General features: G+C 53.4%; 1 protein-coding gene across 1 annotated transcript in view; it reads right to left on the bottom strand.

Moving 5' to 3' along the window:
* Positions 1 to 20,215, bottom strand: part of Crocc2 (ciliary rootlet coiled-coil, rootletin family member 2) — a 58,634-nt gene that overhangs the window by 10,206 nt on the left and 28,213 nt on the right. The window contains 12 exon segments of the mRNA XM_051154378.1: positions 2,578 to 2,711; positions 3,370 to 3,490; positions 4,346 to 4,524; positions 4,754 to 5,111; positions 6,233 to 6,400; positions 6,763 to 6,922; positions 7,784 to 8,001; positions 11,314 to 11,457; positions 14,032 to 14,145; positions 16,339 to 16,515; positions 17,319 to 17,488; positions 17,829 to 17,956. Of these exon segments, the coding sequence (XP_051010335.1) occupies positions 2,578 to 2,711; positions 3,370 to 3,490; positions 4,346 to 4,524; positions 4,754 to 5,111; positions 6,233 to 6,400; positions 6,763 to 6,922; positions 7,784 to 8,001; positions 11,314 to 11,457; positions 14,032 to 14,145; positions 16,339 to 16,515; positions 17,319 to 17,488; positions 17,829 to 17,956 (2,071 nt within the window).

Raw genomic sequence — 20,215 nt, 5'->3', positions numbered from 1 at the left:
CAAGATTTTTGAATTTTAAAGAGGAGTGAGTCTTCTGGTATCCACCTTGGAGAGAGCCCTAGGAAAAATCCGAAGAACCCATGGGACTGTCACATCTACACAGAACATCCGAGAGGGGCCAACAAGAAGCCTGAAGTCTAAGAGAAAGCAGGCCCGTCTCAGGGGAAAAGGGCCACATGGTGTCTTCCTCGCCATGCTATGATGCCATCTGGAACGCCTCATGCTATTGAAGCCACATAAAACTCGGGTTCTGAGGGCTCTTACATCTTACCCTGCTGTGCTAAGATCATGTGAGGTCACATAGCAAGGCACGATGTAGAGGAAGTGAAGGCTACAAATCTATTGCTGGGTTAGCCTCATCCAGTCACACAAGAGCTTTGAGCTGGGATCAGGGGAGGAGCAGAGACTGTTCCAAGTAGTCTAGCTCTCACTGTCCTGTGAGTCAACCTGAGCGGGCCCATGGTTGGGAGCTGGAGCCCTAGAAGCTGAGCAGAACTTGGCCCAGGGCCAGAATCTCAGTTTTAGAATGACAAGGGGTTGGACGCTGCAAACCCCCTTACAAACCTGGAGGACCTTCAACAGGGCGTTTGGTGGGAAGACTGCCAGCTCTCCCCAGGAGAGGCCCTTTGTGCCAGTGCTGCCTCGAGCTGAGAACAGGCTTCCTGCATGAGGGACTTTAGATCATCAGCTAATGGTCCTAAGCTGCAAAGTCACGGGAGGCTGTTGGACAAGCGCAGGCTATGGCGGATTGAGGGTAGAAAGCCCGGGGCTGCAGCAGGAATGGATATGGAAACTCAATGCACAAGTCGGGGTTTTTGGTGGCAGGCAGCCTCCCTGAGGTTAATCTAGAGGAGATTCAGGAACAGACAGATCCTCAGGACAAAGACACGGGCAGAAGCGGCCAGGAAGGAAAGAGACAGTGATCCCTGGGACATGGAAAGGAGACCCAGCCCAGCGGTGGGAGGACCCTCAGCACAGCAATGATCGCCCACCCTTGACACCTTGAGAAACACCTGAGAACTGAGGCTGGAGGAAGAAGGAAAAACAAAGAATGAACTGACTTTTCACAGACAAGAAAGTAAGAGTTCAAAGGAAGCTCAGAGACATAAGCATGGGTACAATCTGAGGAGAAACCGTACCTCATCACCGTGGCATGGGGTAAACACCTTGAAAAGGCAAAAATGGATAGAAACCAAAGCCAGGTAGCTGAACCAACTGGAAATGAACACAAAAGGCCAGAATGCAAAAGCTCAGCTGGGCAAATGGGGTGCAGTGGGGGCTGCTGCCAGCCTTGGCTCTGGTAGGATTGAGGATAAAGCATTTGACTGGAACCAAGGCCATTCTCCACCGTCCGCCGATGTGGGAACAGCACATTAGGAGGAGCATGTCATTGAATCTGTGCTTGAAGATCCATAGACAAAAAGAAGGACCAGAGAGGTGGCTCAGCAGTTAAGAGCATTAGCTGCTCTTCCAGAGGTACTGGGTTCAATTCCCAACAACTACATGGTGGCTCACAACCATCTATAACTGTTGTCTTATGGGATCTGATGCCCTCTTCTGGTATACAGATATACATGCAGACAAAACATTCATATACATTAAATAAGAATATAAATATTTAAAAATGGTGACAAAAAGAGTCAACACCCTGCTCCAGGCCAAGGGTATCCAGGAAAGACATCACACTGGCAGTGTATCAATCATATTATCTGTGTAAGGGTTTAGAAAGTCCACGTCTGAATGAATAAGCCAAAAGTGATAAGCTGTTTTTAGTTTTGCTTGGCTTGTTCACAGAAAACATACACAAGTGAACATACATGTAAAAGAAAACTGATCTAGCCTAGCAGGTCACCCCTGACTTCTCTGGTTCCCTCAGCTCCTGAGTACGTCACCAATCGTGTCACCGTCCACTAAAGCCACTTAAGTCCTTCCATACGCATCTCCCCATCCCTACAACAGCCGTGCTCAGGAGAGTCTGTCTGAAATTCTTCTCACAAACCTCCTAGGCAGACGTGGAAGCTGCTCCTGGAGGCAGTATGGCTTCTGTCTTCCGCCTTCCATTCCCTGCAGGAGGCCCCTCAACCTGGGCCAAGGCCCTGCCCACCTGACTACTGTGTACAGAAGGCCTCTGAGGATTGTTAGATCCACCCCCCACCCCCCCTACCCCCCGCCGCCGTGATCCTGCATGGAGGCCGGTGTTAGGCGTGGGTGGGGTTGGCAACCAGTTTGACCTGGTATTTGCCTCTTCTGTCGCAGCTTAGGTGGAAGCCTGTGGTACCCATGATGCCTAAAGGCATTCACCTGAAGCTCCCCTCCTTGGAGGGATTCTTGGAGACTCTACCACCCCATTCCCTCCCATGCTTGCCAATTTTATCCTTTCGGAAACAGGCCCAGGGGACCCAGTTTCCCTGATGTTTGGAGGAAGCTCTGCCCCCCCCCCCCCACCAGGTCTCAGTTTCACCAATCTGTAAAATAAGGCTGAGGACCACCTCAGAGAGAACTCTGCTGGGGATGGGCCCAACGCCCATGTTTTGATGACCATCTGGTTTGTCTGTAGTGACCTTCCAGGAGTCCTACCTGCAGCCTCCGCCTCTCCTGGCCTGCGGCACGTGTGCTTGCCAGGTGCTCTGCTTCCAGCCTTTGGAATGCCTCCTTCTGCAGGGCCCGAGCTGCCTGGGCACTGTGCAGTGCGCTCTCTGCCCTGTGCTGGCCTGTCGGGGAAGCAGTATGACTTGAGGCTCTCAAGCTTGGCTGGTCCATGGGGTCACTGCCTCTTGGCACTGCCCCTTCCCAGTTCACAGACTGCAAGTAGACTCAGTGAGCTGAGGCCAGTGCCACCTGGGTATAGGGATGGGAGAGGCTCCTCATCTCAGTAGGAGTAGGGATGGTAGTTCTGGGTTTGACTTTTTGACCTTGGGTCACTGCTCCCTGCATTTGACCTGCTTCCTTTGCCATCATCCTTCCTTTCTTTTTTCTAGACTCTGGGCCACCTCCCTGCACTGCTTTTTTTTGGGGAGGGGGCAAGTTTAAAACAGTGAAGGGAGACCCACGCAAAGGACCTCTCTGGGGAGGTAACAAGGGAAGTCATGTGCCTTTCTGGAAGGGAGGGTGCCAAGAGGAGGGCACAGCTGCAGCTGGTCTGAGGCGAGGCTGCGGGAGGTGGAGGATGGCCAGATCCAGCAGATCTCAGAGGTCTCTGGAGTCCATCTCTCTAATGGGAAGCCACCACTGAGAAAGGTGGTACTGAGTCATCCTGGGGATTGGGCACAGCCCCAGGCCTACTCGGGAGCCCTCCCAAGGCTGCACACTAACAGTGGCCAGGGAAGGGAGGGGTGTGGAAAGGCTCCTTCATAGGAAGGAGGGGCTCACCTTCCTCTGCATCTGCCAGGCTCCTCTGTAGCTGCTCTATACGGCTCTGTAGGTGGATACGCTCACTCTCTGCCTCGCTCAGCTGGCTGCTCAGACTGGCCAACTGGATGCGAGAGTTGTCCTAGGCAGAAAGAATGGACTCAGCAGTGTGGTCTGGCAGGCAAGAAGGAGGGGGACAAGATATTTACTAGTGATCTGGGAGGCCAGTCAGGCAGCTCCTGGTCTCACCCATAGCACATGGGGCCAGATAGTAGGATGAGGTGGGCCACAAGCTATAGGGAAGGTCAACTACAATGGGTGGCCGTGTTGCTACACTAGCTTGGGAAGGCAGGATGGAGAAAGGGCAGGGCCCGAAGAACCCAGATTTGGGGTATGGGTGTAGAGCGGGGAGCTGTCAGGGTTGCCCATGGGAGGCTGAAGCAGTAGGCCAAAGATTAGAGCTGAGAAACCTACCCCAGGTCTATTACTGGGGGAAGTGAGGGCTCAAAGAGAAGAGGTAGGCAACCCCTGGGGACCCTGTGATTATCTGTCCCCAGATCACCTGTTACCTAGGAAGTCATAAAGGGATAGCCACTGTGTCCCTGGTGGAGTCCTGAGACCAAGGGCATCAATGAATAGCCATAGGGGAGAGTGTCCCCATATGGGAGACTGTGGGGGACACTCAGGTGTCCTGCCTAGGTGTCTTAGTGCAGTGTCCTCAGTCTCTAGAATGCCTCAGCAGGCCATGTACTGCCTACTCTGAAGGACAGTATGGCCCTGTGACATGTGAGGCAATTGGGTTTGAGAGGTGGTGGCATTCCTGGTGTCTGTCAGAACAGGGCAGTCTAAAAACTGACCTCAGAGTGTTTTCCAGGGTCTCGTCAGGCCTGGGGATGGCCAGACAGATGAACAGTGATGAAGTCCTTCCCTGCCTCCCAGAGTCCTTGCGGGGGGGTGTATGCCCATGTGGGTGTGGAAGACCCCAGCCCTGTCTTACCCGCTCCTGCTGGGCTTCCTGAAGCTTTTGCACCAAGTCCCTCAGGGCATCCCTTACGGAGGCCACATCGATGATCTCTGAGTCAGGGTCTCCTGGTACAGGTGAGGGCCGTGGGGCTGGGGAGTAGGATGAAGTAGGGGGACTGGCCCTTTGCCATCCAGGGCCAGTCTGGGAGCTGCCTGCAAGAGGGGAGAGGCGAGGGGACATGGGTAGGGACAGACACGTAGATATCTTGTGCTGTCTTTCTGCGCCTCCTGCCTAGAGGAGCTGGGAACAAGGCTGTAGGAAGCACAGGTTCCTAAGTTGTTAGGACTGGTCCAGCCTCCTTAATATGTGGGATGTGAGGCCTAAGGAAAGGTTGGGGGGGGGTACTCAGGTTGGGGACAGAAGAGAGTCTAAAACACTGACCTTTTGTGGGAGATTGGGGCTGCTCTGGAGAGGCCAAGAGGTTCTGACTCCGGAGCCCCAGGCCACTGCGGAGTGTGGAGCTCATCCGTCTCAGCTGGGCCTCTGCATCCCGCCTGGTGTCCTCAGCCTGGGCCAGCTCCTGTTCCAGGATGTGGATTCGGCTACAGGCATTGTCCAGGCTGGTCTGAAGGCTGTCAGCCTGGCTGCTGGTCTTTTGCAGCTTCCTTGTGATTCTGTGCAGCTCGGCCCGCAGGGTCTGCTCAGCCCTCTGACTCTCACAGAGATGCCCCTCAAGCTGCTTTTCCCGGGCCTCCCCTGCTGCCTCTACTTTGGCCAACTTATGCCGGAGCTCTAGAACCTGGAGGAAGGCATGTTGGGGCTCAGATGTAGGCTTCTGACATCTAGGCTGGCTGACCAAAGGCACAGCCAGGCCAATAGGAAAATCCTCTTCAGTATATCCTTTGAAGACTCTTGGGTTCTGAAAGGGACCCTAAGATCTGCCCCCTAGTGTGCTTAGCAGGTGGCTATAACTAGGTCAGGTGAGGGGTGCCCCCTCCAGCATGGTGGCTCGCCCACCACTCAGCAGCAGAGAGCGCTGAGCTGATGGCCATCTGCAAAGTCTCAGCTAGTTAGGGCCTTAGACTGACTGCCCCTTCCTGCTAGGGACCCACCTCAGCCACTCCTTTTCATCTGCTGCTGCAGAGTCATGACCAAAGTATGCATTGTGTGTTATGTTTCTTGCCACGGGACGACATCTGTACCCTGCATACTTGTGCACGCATGAGCAGGGAACGTACCAGCTGTGGGGAAGGGGGAAAGGCAGCCTGCTCCCTTCCCCTGGGCCAGAACAGGGGGGCCTGGCCTCATCTCCCTTTCTGGGTGGCTGCAGTATAACAATAGCCTTATTCACAGAAGGAGGTGTGGGGCTGAGGTCATTCCGGGTCACATGTGCTTGGGAGCTACCCCCCCCCACATTCTAGGCATGACTGGTGTTCAAAACGGCCAGGCATGCAGTTTGGATCTGAAAGCCAGGGACTGCTGGGCTCAGAAAGGCCCCTCTGTCCCTAGTAGCATGCAGTACCTTTCATACACTGAACTACAGTCCTGGTTGTGGTTGGACAGAGTGTCTTGGGAGCCAGAATAGAGGTTATGTGTGTCAAGGGCCTGGGGGTATTTGTGTGGGTGTTGGACATGTGTGATGTGGGCCTAGGCATTAACTCAGTGTCCTGAGGCCTCCCCAGCTGGCTCCTGTTCAGAACTCTGCCCAACACCTGGACAAGATTTGGCTCTTTTCTAAAACAAATCTGGGGAAATTACAAGGTTACAGTTGTAACCAACCCCCCTCGCCATCAGATCCTTTTCACCTGGCCCACTCGCTGCCTCCTGCCTCCCCCATAGGTGTTCCCATGGACCTTGTCTTGGTCCCTGTTTGGACCAGAACTCAGTGGTCCTTCTAAGAGGGACAAATAGCTTTCCTACCTCCTTCTGGACACTGTCACGGGCAGCCTGGGCCTCAGCCACCTGCCTCTGCAGCTCCAGTGACTCTCGCAAGCTCTTCCTCCGCTGCTGTGCATCTCTAGAGACTCGGGCCTGCAGCTCACTCACCTCCTGCCTCTTCCTCTGGTTCTGAGCTTCCAGTGTCCTTACCTGGGATCATGGGGGCGGTGCTGAGGGGCCATGGACCCAGAAGCTCCAGTGACACCCCCTGCCCCGCCCCGTGTCTTCTCACATGCCCTCCCTTTAGGGGTTGTCCATATTCGAGGGACCTCAGTTCTGGGCAGAGGGCTTGGGATCCAACCTCGCCTACTCTGCAGATCTGCCAAGTGGGGCTCCTCTTTGGGGTGCTGACTGGGGAGTATGGGAGGCAGCTGTGAGTTAGCTCTGACTCCCACTATGAAAGTGGCACTGGCTAATGTCACTCTACAAAAAGAGCAGGAGTAAGAAACAGTCACCCAGGATAGCAATGAGGCAGGGATAGGGGCAGCCTGGGTGGGTGGAGGGTCCCTCACCTGTCTGTGGCACTCCTGGAGCTTCCGACGGGCATCTGCCTGGGCCCGGTCCAATTCCTGCAGCCTGGTCCTCAGCTCACAGGCTTCCTTCTGGGCTGCTACTTGGGCCTCCTGAAGCAACAGCAGCTTCTGCTCCTGTTCCTCCTTGGACCGCTTAAAACTAAGCAGGCCATAGGCTGGCTGGACCCTGGGCCCAGAGCTCCCCCACAACCTCCGCGCGGACCTGCTCCTCTGTGTGTGCACTCTACACACTGCCTTAAGACATAATCTCTGGAGGGCTCCCGTTACTTTTGGCTCGGAGTGTGAGTCTCACTCGGTCAGCCAGAAATATGGTCCCTGTCCACTTTCACCTCTCAGCAACTTTTTATCCCACCCCTCCTCACCTCTCTATCACACCCCCCAGAGACCCCATGTCCAGCCCAGCCTTACGAGCCACTCACAGGGACTTCGGTTCCCTAGCCTGTTATGCCTACTGGATGGGAACTCCTTGAGGACAGGAAGAGGTAGGCCTGGTGGCTAGTCTCCCTGCTTGGCTGGCATTCATTTGTAGGCATTTAAAATTGGGCAGTTAAAGGGTGCCTTTACCGTCCCTCTAGCCCAGGTCAGAGGCGATTACCCGTGTCCTGCTCTCTCCTGTTTTTTTTTTTTTTTTTTTTTTTTGGTTTTTCGAGACAAGGTTTCTCTGTGTAGCCTTGGCCATCCTGGACTCACTTTGTAGACCAGGCTGGCCTTGAACTCACAGCGATTCGCCTGCCTCTGCCTCCCGAGTGCTGGGATTAAAGGCGTGCGTCACCATGCCCGGCAAAGGTTTTGTTTTTTTGTTTTTTTTTTTTTTTGTTTTTTTTTTTTTGAGACAGGGTTTCTCTGTGTAGCCTTGGCCATCCTGGACTTACATTGTAGACCAGGCTGGCCTCGAACTCACAGCGATCCGCCTGCCTCTGCCCTGCTCTCTCACTATGGCCTGATTGAATAGCAGGGCTGCAGGCTCCCCTGTAACTACTCTATAGGGTGGCTGTCACACCTGGCTTTCTCTTGCTCAGCCCTGTGGATGGTGGCCCGCAGCTTGGTGTTGGAGTGTAGCAATAAATCCTTCTCTTGAACCTCATTGTCCAGTGCCCGGTGAGCCTCCAAGGCCTCCCTGCGTAGCCCCTCACGGCTTTCCTCACAGTCCTGAAGCTCTTGACGCAGTTCAGCCAGCCTTTCGTGAGCCATGTTCAGTTGTGCCTGCAGCCCCTCAGCCTAAGGGAGAAATATGATCTGGTAAGCAGCTAGGATACCATGGGCCATTGGCGCTCAGGAAAGCTGCTTTCAGGAACCAGAGGGAGTACAGGATTCTGACTCTATCTGGGCATCACTGGGCATCACCCAGCACTTGAAATACAAAGCAAATCCCTGAGGCCCAGATAGCCTTCACTCTGACCCGCCCCCACCCCCTCGGGCCTAGGTCTGCCCTGTATCCACTCTGTTGAACCCTGAAATGTGGATCAGTGGTCAACAGGGCCTGCTTGGGACATGGCTTTGTCCACACATCAGCTTGCGCTGTTCATAGCCCTTCGTACCCACTAACCCAGGACGTAGGCAGTTGGTCAGCATCCTGGTGCGTGGGGTCAGGGGGGAGGAGATCTCAGGCACCCGTTTCCTCCAGATTCTCTAGCAGACTCAGGGCCTCTCAGGCCAGGCTGCTCTGCTGCTGAAGCAGGAGACTATGCACATCACAGGAGTCTTTTAAGGCAAGGCTCAACCCACAGGAACATGGATACCCTCAAACAGGAGGGAGGCCACTTAGTACCTCTGTGGGCTGACCCAGGGAAAACAAGGGGCCATGCTGGCTGGCCCATGGCTCAGTGGGTGACTCTATCGTGCTGGAAACAGAGATAGTGCCTGCACACCGCAGTGGGTACCAATTCTTGGTTTTCTTCCCTAGAGCATGAGGCATCTCTGGGCGCCCAGGTCCTATATGGAAGGGTGTGGAGGAAGGGTAGGCCACTCTTAACTCATAGGCCATGGGGTATGGACTTGCTGAGGCTTCCAAGTCTCAGCCTACAACTCCAACTAGAAGCCTCAGAGAAGGCTCCATCCTGGCCCTCAAGTGTCCCTGGGGAGGAGGTGGAGGAAGCCAGCAGGGACACGCTGGGAGAGGAAGCCACAAGAACTCAGTGATGTTGGAGTGGCTGGTTTGCCAAAAGCAAACCCCTCTTTGCTGGCTGTTTTCACGGGACATTGTCCAGGCCCCCGGCCGGCCTGGCTCCAGAGTCCGCCCGCTGTTATTGTTGTTCTGTTTTTGGGAAGGGCCAGGGCCTCCCCACTGCTCCCCGCCCACCCCCCACATGTGGGAGCCACAACCGTGCAGAGCATTTTCCGCTGAGCTCAGCAGAATCCACCCAGAAGGTCAAGGACCAGAGAAAGGGCCTGTCCATCATAAAAGGAGTTGCACTCATTTCCCGGAGTAGGGGAGATGAAAATAAGCAAAACAAATGGGGGAAGGGCCCTCCTGCTGCCAGGCCGCCTCCTCCCCCACTGTCCAGCACCCCCGCCCACAGCCCTTTGAGGACATCCATCCCTTTTGCAGGAATTTTACAGCCAAATCGCTTAATGTGATTATAATAATTATTTCTTTACTAGAAGTTGTATAAACAGTCTCCTTTGAAATTTCCTGCAGGGAGGCAGCTCCAGAGCTTGCAGGAGGAGCACAGCAAGGCAAGCAGGGGAGGGGTGGCAGCGGGGAGGCCTGTGTGTGCATACATGCATGCATACATACATGTGTGCTTTGGTGCACACCCAAAGGATATGTGTGCATGCATGTAAATGTCTGTTTACACATGTGTGGTAGATGTGCTTCTAAGTACACATGTGTGTTTGCTATTCACCTACATGCACATGTGTATGTTTTTTCATAGGAGCCCTGCATTTGTTTGTTTGTGCGTGTGTGCGTGCATGCATGCATGCATGTGTGTGTGTGTGCACGGTGTGTGCATATGCATATTACTTAGTGTGTACATATCACTTGGTGTGTTCATAGATGTGTGTCAGCTGAAGTGTGCACATAAGTGGGAGGCATCAACATGTATGTCTACATCTGCGTGCATATTTACATGAACCCCAAGAAGGTCTGTGGGAGCCTGCAAATTCCTCCAGTTGAATGTGGGGGAAATTCCAAATCAACCTGATGCTCTCTTCTGCTCACTTTTCTCTGCAATCATTTCTCTTTTCACTTGATCCTCCCTCCCCAACTCTTTCAACTCCCGTCGTCACCCCTTATCACTTTCTGGAGTGCTTCCTTACTGAAAACTTGACCTTGCTGTGAGGCTCATACCCTTCATCTCGCCAGAACAAATGGGGGGCCCCCTCCCCAAATTCTTTCCTTTCTGTCCTCAGTTTTGAAATCACACTTTGCTTCTCCGTGTGGCCGCTGACCAGGCCTGACTTTGAAATCTGCTGGAAGAAACTCTTTCTCTTTGGGGCCAATATAAACAGCCCGTCATGTTCAGTCATGCTCTCTTCCTCTCCCGGGCTCTTGGCTGGCCCCTTGGGGTGTGCTTGGGGAGGGAGGGAGAGCCCCTCTCCTCACCACACCAGGCCAGCTGCCCTGCCTGCCAGCCTTGGCACACAGCCCAGGAGCTGTGAGGCCGCTTTGTCCCCATAGGCCCCACCTGGGTTCTGGCTGAACCCCCCTTCATCCTCAATCCACATACCCTCCTGCCCTTGCCTCTCCCAGGCACCCCTAAGTCCTGTCAGAACTCCTCAGAAACACCTTTCCATCTGCCAGCCTGCTGGGCCCCTGCCTGGCCTAGCTGTGGCCTCATCTGTCCCTGCCCAAGACCGTCCCCCAACCCTGTTGTGATCCTGTGGCTCCTGGGGCCTCTGTGTGAGCATCGGGGCCCACGACTGTCCCTAAAAATCCCACAACCGTCCCACTTCTCCTGACTTTCTGTCCCGGGCACCCTAAACTCAGCTTCCTAGGGGCTTCCCATTGCTCATTAGGTGGACAGGCGGGGTTCTTAGGTAGAATTCCGCACCCCTGTGTTACAGTGGCCTCCCAGGAGGGAAGAGGACATACCATTGAACAATGACAGCTCCCTGCATCTGTCTCTGAATTGTGTAGAAGTGAAGGTTAGGCTGCGGAGGGCCTGGAGCCTGTGCTCCGTGGTTCTGATCAACCGTCCATGCCTACATCCTCTGCCTGCCCCAACAGGAGCACAGGTGAGGTGCTCTTCTTGGGATGGGGCAGGACCAGTGGTAGTGACTGGGACTCACATCTTCCTGTAGCAAACTATAGCCGCTTCGTTTTCTCTCAGCAGTACCTCAGCTCCATCAGGCCTAGTTCTCTTGAAGCCAGATCTATCTCTTTAGCCTAGAAACAATACCTTCTTCTACTTTTAGGCCATGGCCAGCTTTGCCCAGCTGATGACAGGAGCCAGGTGCCATTTCACCCCTCTGAGTAATGCCTCGGGTTGCCGAACCAAATGGACCATTTGACTCTTCCTGGTCCCAGAGTGCTCTCCTTACTCTTTCAGCCCCCCACCCCCCAATGTCCTCTAGAGCCCATCTCACCTCTGTCCTCACGCTGCTCCGCTCGGCTGCTATCTCCCGGAGCTTCTCTCTCAGAGTTTCAGCCTCTCTCTGGTGGGTGGAGATGGCCTCCTCAAACTGGATCTGGAGGGTTCTCAGCTCTTTGGTCATGGTGGTGATGGTGGCCTAGGCATGGAGAAACCACTGGGCTCCTGGAAGGCTGGTCTGTGGCCCGCCTGCCACCCCATGAGATGAAGCACATGGGACGAATGCTCTGAGAAGTTCTCTACATGAACGAGAGCTTGGGAGTGTGCGCCTTGTGAGCACGTGTCTTTGCTTTTCTTCTGGGGATTCCCAAGCAATAAGGCCATGGCAAGTGAGTGGGCATGGACCCGTTGGGGGGTGTCTCAGGAGTCCTTTTCTGTCTAACCTTTCTGTTCAGCCCACTTTGTGTGCGGTGAGAGGTGTAGGAACAGCTACTTAGCAAGCGAACAAGTCTTGCTCTCAGTGGCACTACCGTGTGGGACTTCCTAACCGAGAAATAGATCTGGAGCTGAGCCTCCACTCCAAAGCAGTTTTCTGGTCACTTGGGGCACCCAGGTCTGGCTGAGTGTGGAACATCCTAAGTCCCGCTCCAAGAACTGCAACATCCACTATGGTCAATGTTGGATCAGTGTGGGGCGAGGAGGCTAGAATCCCAGTGGAGAGACGTGGTGAGGGACTGGGCACCACTCACCACGTGTCCTGTCCACCGGGTGCCCAGTTTCCTGGACTTTACACTGGGTGAGTGGCTATAGGGGACATCTACCACTCTGCCATCTATAAACATACATGTGCCAGTCACCCCTGCCGAATGCTATCATCGTAGCTTTGCAGTTGTGACAGTGGGTGTGAATGCGGCACAGCCCAGGTGTGCTGTTGGGTTATGTCACAGCCTATTCCTATCTGCCCAGGGGTCTGCTGAGCACCCAAGGGAGACAGAGGTCCTCTGGGCACCAGCTCCTGGGTTCAGTTTGAAGCACTTCCTTGTCCACAGATAAAGATGTCACTCTCCTCACCCTGGCACTGCTATACCGAGGCCCAGTACAGCCCCTGCTTGGGACTCTTCCCCACTCACTCTGGGCCCCATCCCAGGCCTGGATGTGGTTCTTTCCCAGGACTGAAAGATCTTCAGCACTTGGAAGAAAACACTCTTCCCGCTTGACAGGCTACTGTGCCTGAGGGGCTGGGGATGGAACTATCCAGGCAGAATGGCTGGACTATCGATGGTGTCAGGGCCCCTCCCCAGCCTGCAGAACTGCAGAGAGGCACCACAGAGGTACACAGAGACCCTGCCTCACGCCTGCATCCTGCAGGTTACCTTCTGGGGTTACTGCTGTATACAGGCTTCTCCCAGCCCCACCTCTTGCTCTGGCCCTTGGGCCCTGCTCTCCTTCTCAACTGGCACGAGTCACCTAAGATGGCCAGGTCGTGGCTCTGTGCCCACATGTTCCAAAACTGCTTGCTCAGTGAAACTGAGGTTCCCAGGGGAATCTTGGGGACCAGCTCCTGGAGGCAGTGATGACTCAGGCCAGCGGGCCCCTCCACCCATCCGTGGCTCAGTGCCATGTCACCCCACCGCTGAGGTTCCTTGGCTGTACTTCCCCTCTCTCAGCGGGTTTTAATTTCCATTTTCTAAGCTGAGGTGGCAAAAGAACCCTTAATGAGCTCCCCGAGGAGCCTTGCTGGCTGGAAGGCCTGGTCTCTAGCCCAGGGGGAGACTTGGCCAGCGTGAGAGAAGATTCCAGAAACCAGGGTTGGCTCCTGCAAAGAGGCTGGTCTGTGAGATGGCAGCTTCTAGGGTCTCAGGATGCTTTCCTGCCCATAGGGTGGAGACTCGTAAGGGTACAGCTTAGAGAAAAGGACATAGCCACTGCAAAACCCTCCAGGCCTGTGCCAGGGAAGTATTGCCCAGCCATGATGAGGGCCTAGGGGTGAGAGGAGATGGAACAGGGAGGACAAGAGCAAGGGGGAGCTCCTGGGGACTGGGTACCCCTTAGGTTGCCCTATTCTATGATGGAAGCAATCAGAGTATGTATATGGCAGAGTTGGGGGTCACATCTAATTGCCATACTATTTCTTACTATGCAGCACTGGGGATCAGTGCCCCTACCTCCTTCCATCAGCCTCACCAGGACATCCTCCCCCAAGGGCCTGCCATCTCCACACACCTGCCTCAGCAGCTGGGTGGTCTGCTCTCAATGACCATGGGGGGTAATAGGAATACCTCTCCAAGGGCCACAGGGACAGTCTTAGCTCTCCAACAGTAAGACAGGAATAGTTCTATGCCTGCCCACAGCTGGGTTTTACTAGAACCAGCTTGAGCACAGGCAAGTAAGGCTCATGCAATACGGGTCTGAAGGTGGGTCTGCCCTGGGCCTGGGTCTACCCCTCCCTGGCTGTTCTGATCCAGCGTATGGCCCAGCTTGGCTCTTCTGTCAGTCTTGATAAACTCAGATTCCCTGGAGCACCAGGGTGGAAGAGCACCACAGGCAGGGACTGAGGCATAGAAGGCCATAATCACTTGGCTACTCCTGCTGTTGAGACAGAAGTGTCTTCCAGCAGGAAACCTAGTGATATCAGGGGGGCACAAACTCAAGACACATACTTCTAGGGCCAGAGAGAAAGGAGGCTATTCTGAAGGCTCTGCCAGGACTTGCTTGGCCACACATGACCAGGCAGTTGTCTGGTCCTTGGTTGGGAACTGCCAGCAGGGCTCACCTCAGCTTGTGCTTGCTGGCTCTGGGCCTCCTGCCTGGCCCTTTCCAGCTCCCTGTTAGCTCCAGAGAGCTCCTTGTTCAGCAGGCTCTTCTCAGCATCCTTCAGAGACAGGGCCTGGACATGAGGAGACAGGGTACCTGTGATGGAGCTGGGGAGCTAAGAACTTCAGTGGAGGTGCCACGGCTCCCTCTGAGGCACAACAAAATGCTCCTTGTTTTTTTCCTGGCAGAACTGCCAGCTTTTCTTTGCAAACCCTGCCGCTGAGCAGGGGGTGATCCTGAGTTCACACCTGGTGACATACTCCTTCATCCTGCGGGTACTCCCTCCCTTGAGATCCTCCCACCTTTCCCTGGCCAGAATCCTGGTTTTCACTGGGCAGACTGGTGTCTCAGGATTCCTGATCATTCTGGGCATTGCTTCCTACAGGGGTCAGGAAGAAGCCACTGACAGCACTAAACCCCCAAGGACACCAGTCTCACTAAGGGTATGAGCAGGACAGAACAGCCTGACTCAGGGAGGCCCAGCTCCCAGGATGGCGGGGCTGTAAACAGACTTCAACCATGCCCCAGCCATATCCATGATCGTGCCAGGCAGGGAAGCGCCAAGAGCCCTGGATACCAGCTCAGGGAGAGTCCTGATTGGTCAACACAGAATAGGAGAGTGATGGGCCAAACTGGCTCTCTGGGCGAACTGGAAGCTGAAATCAAACCGGTTCTCTGGCTTGTCCTGGTTGTATTGTCTGAAATAAAACTGTCGCAGCAAGCATAGCACCCCCAGACTGAATTCCTAGTTGAGGCTCCTCTGGTCTTAAGTATGGGTAGCTGGGGAGCACCCCCTTAGCTTCCAGCCATTGTACCTCTAACTTTTGGTGTTTGCACTAACCCATGGCAGCTAGGATGGGTTGCCTTGCTGAGGAATTTAAGAATGACAATGGTCCCTGAGGAAGAGAGGTGGTGAGGCAGGAACACCCCTCTATGGCTTCTAACATATTTTTTCCCTATTAGAACTCATGTTTTCTTTGTTTTGCCTCACGCTGGGTACCTGCCCATCCCTGGCCTATGAGACCTTTGAGGCTTGGTACCTTCCATCCACCCATCGCCTTCTTGAAGTTCTCACTAATGAGCAAGCAAGAAAATACTTGTTGAAATTTTAGGCAAAACTTCCTGAAGGACAGAGAGCGGCTTTGACGGCAGCGAGGCAGTTCAGGCCCAGCAGAGCACAAGAACGGAGAATTGAGTGGAAATGGTCCTTTGTGGCCAAGTGTCTTGTTCCCTTGAGGTTCACGCCATGCAGACTCATTCTTCTTGCCTGAGGTTTTCCAAAGACTGCCTCATGGCAGCCGGGCGTGGTGGTGCATGCCTTTAATCCCAGCACTCGGGAGGTAGAGGCAGGTGGATCGCTGTGAGCTCGAGGCCGGCCTGGTCTACAAAGCGAGTCCAGGACAGCCAAGGCTACACAGAGAGACCCTGACTCCAAAACCGCCTCCCCCCAAAAAACTGCCTTATGGTTGAAGTTGTCAGTTTCCTCCAGGAGGCTCGGCATGTGGGATCTCCCCCACCTGGCATGATTCGGTATGTTGGCCGCCTGACCTGAGGGGCAGCAGACTGTACAGGCAGAGGGCCAGTGGAAAGTCCACTGGCTGCTGTGGTGACCGTTGCCCACATGCCTGGCTTTCTGTGTCATAGCATTGGAGCACAATATTATTGTGGTCATGTTGTGGGTCCAGGGAAACCATTGGAAGCCATCTTCTTAGCCTGATCTCCTCTCTTACCAAATCTCCTTTCTTGTGGTTGTTTGGGGGAAGCAGAAAGCTGTAGTCTGATGAGGATAGATAGTGTGGCCTGGTGGGTGGGGCCTTGACCACTGTCTACGCCCATATATGTTGCTTCCCTGAGCCCATATATGGATGGCTGGGCAAGTTAATGAATGGCTGGTCGGCTGTGTGGATGGATACCTGGGTAGATTTCTGAAAGGGCATGTGTGTGAGTAGAGATCTGTAAGCACGGAAAGAAAGACGTATAGTCAACTAAGTAGAAGGAAGATGGCTATATGAATGGAAGGATATGTATATAAAGGAGTTTCTGGCTAGATGATATATGAATATCGGATGGGTGGTTTGGTGTATGTAGGCATGTGTATAAATGGCTGGTGTGTAGATAGACGGACTGATGTCTGCTCACCAGGATTCCCATAGCAGCCAAAGCTGCATCAATCTGGAAAGGATGCAACTGCTAGGGGAAGGCTTCAATCCCGGGACCAAGAAGGAAGTGAGGTGGGTATGGATCCCAGTCCCCACGCCAACATCACCTGCTGCATCTCATGTTCCAGTTGGAGGAGGCTCTCATCCCGTTCCTGTTTCAGACACCGGATTTCCTCCTCCAAAGCCTCCCTTTCAGCTGCATTTTTTGTCACGATCTCTTTTTGTTGTTCCATCCACTGGGCAGCCACCTCTTTCTCCTCAGCCAGGGATAAACTGAGGGTGTCCTAGCCGAGGCAAAGGACATGTTGTGAGGTCAGGAATAGGAGACTGGCAGGCACTTGAGGCTCCGAGTTAAGCCTCCTAACCCCTGAAGAGCTAGAGGTCGGTGGCCCAGTTGTGAGTTCTTGCTTTATTTTCTCTCCAAGGTCTCCCAAACAGAAGCTGGGAAGGGCCTGGCTGGGTCTCAGCATCTACCATCCCATAATTATGTAGCAGATCTGAAGTTGCTCTGAATCTCTACCATGTGCCATCGGTGCAGGGGCACGGGCAGGTGGATGGATGAGTATAGAGATGGGTGGATGGATGGGTAGGTAGATGGATATGTATAGACGAAGGGTTGGACAGCTGTGTGTTTGGATGGATGGCTGTATGGATAGATAGGTGGGTGTGTATGGATGGGTAATGAGTGGATAGGTGGACAGGTGGATGGATGGATGGATGGATGGATGGATGGATGTGTGGGTGGAAGAATGGGATGCAAAGCCGCCAGGGGCCTATGACTAGTGGTACAGCTCTGACAAGCATGTGGCTCTGCTTAGTCTCATTTATCAGCCTGAAGCTAGGGCATTGGATTCTTAGGTTCAGGTCCTTCTGTGAATAGGAGCTGGCCTGCACATCAGCAGCCCCCCTTCCCCCCTTTCCACCCCCCTTCCCCACCCCGACCCTACCCCCTGCTGCACGAGACCTTCCCTGACCTCTTAAACTGTGAAGGTCGGCCAAGTACCTCCCCCTGCTCTGCCACCTCTGTTTGTTGGGAGGACATGGTAGACCACTGGGAAGTGGCCAAGTGGACCCTTGGGAAACAGACCTTCTCCCTATGTAGCCGTGCCAGGTCCTCTCTGTGGGCCAGTGCCTGGTGTTCCAAGGCCAGCTGTGCCTCCTGCCCCTGCTGTGCGGCCTGCTGCTGCAGCTGTCCCAACTCCCACTGCAGTTTTGTCTCTCGGACTTCCCAGTCACTTTTCAGCCGCTCCATTTCCACTGTGAAACGTCAGGTGTGTCATCCTGGTGTTTCCCCTGTCCCTTGAAATCACCCACTTTAGAGATGGTTGCCTGCTCTGCTAGCACATGGTGGGCCAAGTGGGGTGCATGGGTACCAGGAATGTAACAGGCCAGGTAGGTCACTGTACCAACCCTGTGGATGCACCTCTGGTCTGAACTGTTGGCAACAAAGCCCCTGCGCATCACTCACAGTCACACAAGTTCCAAACCCTTGGGTCATCCCCCAAGGATCCAGGAAGCAAGAACAACACCTATAGGGACTGAGATCCTCCCAGCAATGTCTTGGGGGTGGGTGCAGAGAGTCCACCCACTGCAGCACCTTGCAAGGCCTGGCGAGCAAGCTGAGTGGCGTGGGCCTCTCCTTCTAGCTGTTCCTGCTGGGTCTGCAGCTGTGTTGCCAGCTGTTGGGCCTCCAGGAGGCTGTTCTCCAGAGAGTTCCTCTCAGCCCTGTGGAGAAGCATCAGTCAGCAGTCACATAATCCACATGGTCCTGAGGTGTCTCGTTAGTTTGAACATGTAAGAATCAATCACACTCTACACGAAAACACATTTCAGGCCAAATTAGAAAAGAACAAATCCAGAAACAAAACAAAGTAAACAAGTCATCGCATAATAACTCAGAATTGTAAAAATAGAACAAACACAGAGGACATTTTAATCTTCTTAAGCCTGACATGAAAGCCAGAAAGAAGAAAAAAATGAAGAGGCCAACAGATCTGGATACACTTAGAGGAGGGAGGGGTAGTTTTCCACAGAAGACATTCCATAAATCAACTTGGAAGAAAAGAACAGATAGTAAAACCCATCACTTTGTCTGCTAACTTAAGAAACTGATCTTTAAAGAAGAAGAAGAAGAAGAAGAAGAAGAAGAAGAAGAAGAAGAAGAAGAAGAAGAAGAAGAAGAAGAAGAAGAAGAAGACAAGGAGCAAAATTGGAAGAAAAATCTGTATTTAGTACCGTATTTAGTATATAATCAAAGGGATAAATATCCATCATATGCAAAGAGTTCCTGCCAATCATTAACAAAGCCAGCAAAATGATAAACGTAACAGTTACAAAGAAAATATCCAATAGGCCGGGCATGGTGGCATACACCTTTAATCCCAGCACTTGGGAGGCAGAGGCAGGCAGATCTCTGTCTCTGTCTCTGTCTCTCCCTGTCTCTGTCTCTGCCTCTCTCTCTCTCTCTCTCTCTCTCTCTCTCTCTCTCTCTCTCTCTCTCTCTCCTCCTTTCTTCTTTCTCTTCTTTAAAAAAACATGGGCTGTGCATGGTGGCACACGTCTTTAATCCCAGCACTCAAGAGGCAGAGGCAGGTGGATCTCTGTGAGTTCAAGGCCAGCCTGGTCTACAAAGAGAATTCCAGGACAGCCAGGGCTGTTACACAGAGAAATCATGTCTCAAAAAACAAACAAAAAGAAAGAAAGAAAGAAAGAAGATTTTAAATAGACAAAAGGACGTGGAACGTACTTTCCCTTACCAGGAGAGATCATATGCCAGATTAACAAAGACTTAAAGGCATCCATGCCTAGTGTTAGCAAGGGAGTGGTGGGGGAGACTAAGCATGCTGACTTTACCCTGGCAAGACCTCTCCCAGGTGTCACTTCTAGGGACACCTGACAGCCAGAAATGGGATGCTCGCTATAGCTTTATACTGGGTGTTAGCTGAACTTGACTGAAATGCCAAAAAACCGGGAAAAATGTTGTAGACATTGTGACGCATCATCATGCATTTGGCAAGGGAAGCATTGCCCACAAAACAAGCAGCAGAGCAAAGGTGTCGCAGGCAGTGTGGGGAAAGCAGCCTAGATGCACTTGTGTGCAGAGGTCATGATTCAGAAAACACATGAAGCGAGGTGTAGCAACACACAACAGTGCCCACTTCCGATGGGGGTGGGTGAAAACAGCTTGACTTGCTGACAGTCAGCACATCAGTGATCTGCTAAGCCAGCGTCACCGGCAGGATTTGTTGCTGAGCTCTGGTCACACCATGAGGACTCCAATTTAATGTTCACCATGACACAGCAGTAAGGTATGTTCTCAAAGGGTGGAGGAGGCCATGGCCCTTGACCAATCTGACAGTTTTACCACAGCTCCTGTGTTGCTTTGAAGAGCAGCAGAGACTTGCCAGGACCCTCTGATGCATGAGGAACAAGTCCTCTGGGTCCAGACCACAAGCCTCACTAGAAACCTCACTGTCTGCCACACCATACCCCATCCCTCTTGTTAACACTACACATTTCCCATTCCACAAATGAACACGCCCTCTGCCAGGGGGTTCTCAGCTATGTATGAAGAACATCCTTCTTTTGAGCTGCCTTGAAGCCTCCTCCTAGAAGCGTACCTGGTTTTGTCTAGGGGACATGGCTTCTGACACTCTGATGTTTGCTCACAGCCTGGGAACCTGAGGGTACATCCAGTTTCTTTTTTCCATATAGGCCCAAGAGCATTTCACTTTGATTGAGCTCAAGGGGGTGGGGGTGGGGTGGCGGGGAAGCCTGGTGGTGTTACAACGTGAAGGCACATGGGGAGTGGGGGTAGCTACAGTGTGCTGTGTGTGGGGAAGCCTGGCTCATCTCACTGTCTGATGAGCAGCCAGCATGCCATGAATGGAGAGAGGTATGGCTCAGGAAAGCCCCCAGCAGCCCAGCCACTAAAATCTGTTAGCTGGTCATCACAGTACGCTGTCTGGTGGGTTTGAAGGGCTG

This window comes from Acomys russatus, chromosome 12 (genome assembly GCF_903995435.1).
Source record: "Acomys russatus chromosome 12, mAcoRus1.1, whole genome shotgun sequence".
Taxonomy (NCBI): domain Eukaryota; kingdom Metazoa; phylum Chordata; class Mammalia; order Rodentia; family Muridae; genus Acomys; species Acomys russatus.
This window is presented reverse-complemented; position numbering and strand designations above follow the sequence as displayed.